Genomic DNA, 6058 nt, shown 5'->3' with positions numbered 1-6058 from the left:
GGAGTGTATTTTTTCCAATAAAAGATTGATATGGTTGTAAAAGCCATGGAGCAAAATGTATACTTTGCTATCCTCTCATGTGTTGCAATAAAAAAGTAGATTATTTGCCCTGCAGGCTGTACAATAGCGAACAGCCTGCAGCAGGCTCAATATAAGCAGGAATGCAAAAGCTGGTATTTTGAAATAAAAAGACAACAAAGAACAGGGAGGCCAGACACACACAGGAGGTACATTTTGTTCTCCAGTGGAATTTTTTTGATAGCCTTTATCATTCAAGGCCCTGTGTGAAAACGGTTGGACTGTGCAGTCAGTCTGGGGGTTAACTGCTACTCCAACATTGAGGGGAAATGTGCTCCGAAAATCACAGTTTTGTAATGTTGACAAGAGAAATTGCCTCATTTATAATGAATAGTTAGTATGTTTTTAACTTCAGTGCAATCAGGCCAAACCTCTGTTAATGTGCGCTTTGGGAGTTGTTTTTTTTTAAACTATACAAGTTGGCTGAGCCTTTGTCCAGGTTTTGGATGCAGGCCAACACCGCCACTTTAACCTACTGTGTTGGTTAAGTACATAACAATACTGCCTGAAGACTCCTCGTGTTACCGGGATAATGGGCTTTGATTGGATGGCTTTATGATTTTTCACACACAAACATATTTGCTGAGTCAAAATTCATATGGAGCAAAGGCTGATACGTGATCAGAATGTAGAAATACAAGATCTGTATCTTTCTTACCAGAGAAGCTTCAAACAGAGAGTCTTCTGAAGGTTGTACCTAAGTGATGATAAACACAAAAACAAATAGATTGGTACATATATCCAGTATATACGTATTACCAGTAACAGTACGGGGATGCTAATGCCAGTTTTGATTTGCTGCTGAATGTTCATTAACTGTGTCTAATTTTGAGCTGTTTCTAACATTTTGTCCCCCTCCTGTGGCCAAGTTTGGAAGGTCATGTAGCCATTATGCTAGTTATTAGCATGAAATATTACAGCTGTACTGAATGAAGTGACTGCTTACACATACAGGAATCGATACCACTTCAAAAATATTACCAGAAGGTCCAATAGGCAAAATCTGAGTAAAAGCATATTATTACTATTATTACTAATAAATAATGACGTGACTTTCAATAGAGCTAAAGCTCTGCTATATTAGAGTTTTGCTAATATGACGCCATATTTTGAACCATCTACTGGACGTTTGTGGTACTGTTGAATTTGGAAAGTTTCCCGAAGTAAGCATTTTAAATATTTTCTTTAACAAATAAGTTTCTCTTCTTTAATAACACTACACTAAGATTTGGGCATTTTCACGTAAACCTGACTTACTACACATGATACAACATTTCATGTTTAGCTATAGCACTCAAGTATGACGCCGTATTTCTTGTACTTTGACGCCATCTTCTGGACGTTTGAGGTACTGCAGAATTTGGAACATTTCACAACGAAAGTTTTGTTGTGTGTTTTCTGTGATTAATTTGTTTTGAAATGTATGTTCTGTATGTCATAAGGCTACATAGCATACATAGCTACATCTAAACACAAACGTGGACATTCCCTTGTAAATCTGACTGCAATTACTTATATCTACATGTTAGCATGGATAAGTTAAGTGGCTTCTCAATCCCACTTTTGAGAGTTAACAGTTTAATTTCAGGAACAAAACATAATCACCGATAAAAAAAATATATATAGCAAAGTTTTATAGAGGAAGCACTACTACAATCTACCAAAAGAGGGCGCCAGATGACAGGTAAAGGAGGTAAAGGGTATTTGTAAGACAATACAGGGAAGTAGAAAAAAGTAGTGCTATACGAGTTTGTACTAGGTCGAAAATATCATTTGGACAGAGATTAAAATAAAGAAAATGAATGTATTTAATTTGCAAAAATGTGTTTATGTGTTTAATATAGGCAAAGTATTAATCAGTGTACGCTGGGGGGCGCTGTTGGCCGCAATGTCAACCTAAACCCAAAGTCAAACTAAAAATGATCCGATTTTTTTTTAGGATAAAACAGCAATCAAGCCAAAATGTATAACGACGTCAATTGAATTTACACACCCTTTAAAACAACATACACTCCCACGCATAAATAGTGCAGAGGAATTTCCCCCAAGGCTCCATCAGGTGAAGCAGTCTTTACTATCGATCGTTCCTATCTCCTTTTTTTGTCACCCCTAAAGTTGACTCGAACACTTTTGAATGACAATGGCAGCCAGCGGGAGCTTTTCAATGAGCTGAATAAAAGTGTGATCTCCAGGCCCCCTTAGCCAAACATTGCATAAAAACATTAAGGAGCCAGTCTGGCGATGGGATTAGTCTATTTCAATAAAGAGGAAAAGGCTGCAGGCTAATGTGGTTTAAGGGTGAATAAAACCCAATCATTGTTTGGATGCAGTCCCTTAGTGGCGTGTTTTCTTACCGCGAACAGGTACACTGTATGTCAATGTGGTGTCAATAAAGTTGTAATAAAATCTCAAGAGGTTGTCTCGCACCGAAGGGTCGAGTTTGTTTGGCCGATTTAAATACCATTTTTATTGATACCAGAGCAGTATCGTTTTAGGGAGCATACTATCGTAATTAATTTGATATTTACTGGTCTATTTTGTTTATTTTTATACATATCGATGTGGTAACAAGAATCTGTATGACAATACTGTTCTTGTATTTACATGATATCAAATCGGTACCAAAGTGTGCTGTATCGTTCACCTCTCCGGAAGAGTGCAGAGGGGCGTGAGGGAGGGGTGATTCAGCCAATGAGAGCTCAGCATCCAGCCCCTTTCTCTATAACTTCACGTCACCGGCGCCAAGCTTTGCCACAACTTTAGTTTCTGCAGCTGGAAGACTGTTAAGTGGACTTTGCAACGAAGCGAGGGGACCCACGCGTGGATTTGTGTACATGCTCCTGCAAGAACCTCCCAGCATGAGTGCAGGACAGATATACGAGAAGAAGATCGCTGGTATTTTGACTGAACTTCCCGGATCTATGAGTTGCCATCCAACCTCCAAGGACTCCCCGACTCTCCCGGAGTCCTCAGTGACGGACATGGGCTACTACAGCGCAGGACAGACGGCCCACGGCCACCACGAATATTACCAGGGCCAAGCCTACGGACAGTCCATGAACTCTTACCACCACCAGTTTAACCTGAACGGAATGGGAGCTGCTGGAGTCTACGCCACTAAATCAGAGTACCCTTACACGAACAGCTACAGACCGTATGGACATTACAACAGAGACCACCTGCAGGCGTCACCCCCCAACTCGGGTAAATGTCCATCATGTCATTTATTCCTTATTGTACTCAGAAAAGACGCCACATAAGGGGTGCAGTAATGAAGGAAGTATATGATAATAATATTGATTTATTAGTATTATTGCTATCAGAATTGTTGTTGTGTATTTCAGGTTACTTTTCAAGCAAAGTGTGAAGAAAGCTTGTTTAAAAAGAGTTTAAATAAAACATAAAAATAAGCAAAATCTTATTAATTATCTTTATCTGTCTACTGTGTAGCAGTGCAAAGTTTCCATGCTTATTAATATGACAACCACATATATGATGCGATTTAAATATCAATTTAAAACGTTAAATTAGCGGTTAATTTCATATATTTGAATGTTTTTTTTTTTTAATAGTAAAAGAGGAGCCAGAGCCAGAGGTTCGCATGGTGAATGGTAAACCCAAAAAGATCCGCAAACCCAGGACCATTTACTCCAGCTACCAGCTCGCTGCTCTGCAGAGACGCTTCCAGAAAGCCCAGTACCTCGCCCTGCCCGAGAGAGCCGAACTTGCGGCCCAACTAGGCCTGACCCAAACACAGGTACGATGCATTCAAATGTAGAAGCTCAACACAAGTTCTGCGTAATTACGCACGACTAACCTCGTTTCTCAATGCAAGCACAGTACTAACATATCCAATGTCTCCCTCAGGTGAAAATTTGGTTCCAGAACCGGAGATCCAAGTTCAAGAAGCTGTACAAAAACGGCGAGGTCCCGCTGGATCACAGCCCGAACGCCAGCGACTCCATGGCTTGCAACTCCCCGCCTTCCCCGGCAGTGTGGGACAACACTACCCCCCAGAACACCCCCCTCAGCAGGCCTCAAGTGCCTCCGCCTACGCACAGCTCGTCGCCGCCTTACATGGACGATTACAGCAACCACTGGTACCAGCAGGGACCCCACCTACAGCACCCGGGCACCGTGCACCACCCTGTCCCGCCACAGAGTGTGGGTGCTGTTTATTAACAAAGACTCATTTTTTTGTTTTGTTTTAAAAACGACCCTCTGTCCACAATGGCTGTGCATTGAAACATTTTGGACGGGGCCTGAAAAGATCCAGACCAGAACTGGGTTTTCCATTGACACATAAGGGATTTTTCATCACTTGTGATATTTAAAGAATATCTGGCGTGTTTTTTTTTTAATAATTATTTATCATCTCTGTTGTATTCCTTTTTTTGTAAATTTTGTATACAATACCCACACTAAATAATGACACGGTTTTTACACGCTATACATTCAAATAATAATAATAATAATAATCCATGTTGTAGAAGAAAACTCAGGTCATATTTATAAGGATTTGTACAAAACGTCGAAGGTTGTAAATATATGTTTATATAGAACCACAATTATGATCAGATTTGTTTGAACGACTCCTCCATGCAGGAGTCATTTTATATTCATGTAATTAGTCCACTCCTTGTGGACACTCAATGTGCATTGAATAAAGGAGTTAATTGCATGTTGTGTGTCGAGACCCCTTTATAAAAAAATATTTTTTTATACTTGCTGCAAAAAATGGAACCCCAGTTTTTGTTTAAATTATAGAGCTGCACTGCGTAGTATGCATCTATAATATTATTATAATAGTTTTAAATGTACAAAATGTTGCATTACTGTCTTTATAAAGTCAGAATTTCTGCTAAAGTTAATATATTTCATACTATTAGATAGTGAGAGTAAGTTTGAATACATGCAGTATTACCTCTTTATGTTAGTATATTTAGCACATGGATGGAACAATGAGGACTGATTCCTGGATGGATGGATTTTGGGCTAAACTAATTCTGCGTTAAGCAATGAGTCTGGAGAGTGCACTAATGTCGCAAAAATTGCGCATGCAGTGCAGAGAGGTGTCTTGGCAGCAGCGGCTGCAGTTGCAGGATGAGGACTTGCAGACACGCTGGAGTCTTTCACTTTTATTGGGTCTCTGTGTTGAGCTTTCAGCACGTCGAGCGTGTGTGTGTGTGTGTGTGTGTGTGTGTGTGTGTGTGTACTTCAGACAAGCATAGAATAATTAGAATAATGAACTAGCGGTGAATAAAATGAGATATTTTAAACATCCACCAGTGGGTCGTTGCGCTTACGAGGTGTTGATGGTTTTATAAGAAACGACTCAGAGAGGTGTTGCGATGAGAAACTGCACTGTGAGACACACACAAAAGTGTGTCATAAATATCATATCATATCAATATCATAAACATAATATTTGATCCATTGTTAGTAAGTTTGGATTGTGGATTTAATTCATAAAATCACATAATTAACTTATTATATCTGTAATTCTGTAAGGATATTATACATTTTATTTAGATTTCATATACTGTATAATTAAAATTTAAATATATAAAAAATCTACATGTATTTATCATCTATTTGTGTGTTTATACACTGTTATAGTTCATGTGTAGATTGACCTACTTCAATAAAATATCATTTATGCATATAAAAACGCAGTACTAAAGTTTTGTATCCATTTTACATAGACATTTATTTATTACGTCATGATAATGTCCATCTTATTTATATTTCATTTATTTGATATACACATTTGCTTGACCTACATTAATAACATTTATTTTAGGCTATATTTTCGTATATTTTGATATTTGTTGTATATTAATATAAACATTTATATTTCATGTGTTTATATATTTTATTTATATTTAATATATTTAAACATTATATGTATATTTTAATTATCAACCTGAAAAAAATAAAAACAGAGTATATTATTAAATGTAATATGATTTCCTGACAT

At 37.9% G+C, this 6058-nt stretch overlaps 1 protein-coding gene across 1 annotated transcript; it reads left to right on the top strand.

The window, feature by feature from the left end:
* The first annotated feature begins 2835 nt into the window (after positions 1 to 2835).
* On the top strand, positions 2836 to 4759 carry dlx3b (distal-less homeobox 3b). Its single transcript, XM_058061252.2, has 3 exons — positions 2836 to 3282; positions 3651 to 3835; positions 3946 to 4759. Exons 1-3 carry the CDS (start codon positions 2913 to 2915, stop codon positions 4258 to 4260), a joined length of 870 nt encoding a protein of 289 aa, XP_057917235.1. The 5' UTR covers positions 2836 to 2912; the 3' UTR covers positions 4261 to 4759.
* The last annotated feature ends 1299 nt before the right edge of the window (positions 4760 to 6058 follow it).

This window comes from Doryrhamphus excisus, linkage group LG2 (genome assembly GCF_037039965.1).
Source record: "Doryrhamphus excisus strain RoL-2023G ecotype Guam linkage group LG2, RoL_Dexc_Guam_v1.1, whole genome shotgun sequence".
In the NCBI taxonomy this organism is placed as follows: Eukaryota; Metazoa; Chordata; class Actinopteri; order Syngnathiformes; family Syngnathidae; genus Doryrhamphus; species Doryrhamphus excisus.
The sequence above is the reverse complement of the archived record's forward strand: the minus strand, read 5'-3'. Positions and strand labels throughout refer to the sequence as shown.

Coding starts and splice junctions, on each gene's coding strand:
- dlx3b (XM_058061252.2), top strand. CDS start 2,913: ATGCTCCTGCAAGAACCTCCCAGCATGAGTGCAGGACAGATATACGAG. Junction 3,283..3,650: donor GGCGTCACCCCCCAACTCGG/GTAAATGTCCAT, acceptor TTTTTTTAATAG/TAAAAGAGGAGCCAGAGCCA. Junction 3,836..3,945: donor TAGGCCTGACCCAAACACAG/GTACGATGCATT, acceptor TGTCTCCCTCAG/GTGAAAATTTGGTTCCAGAA.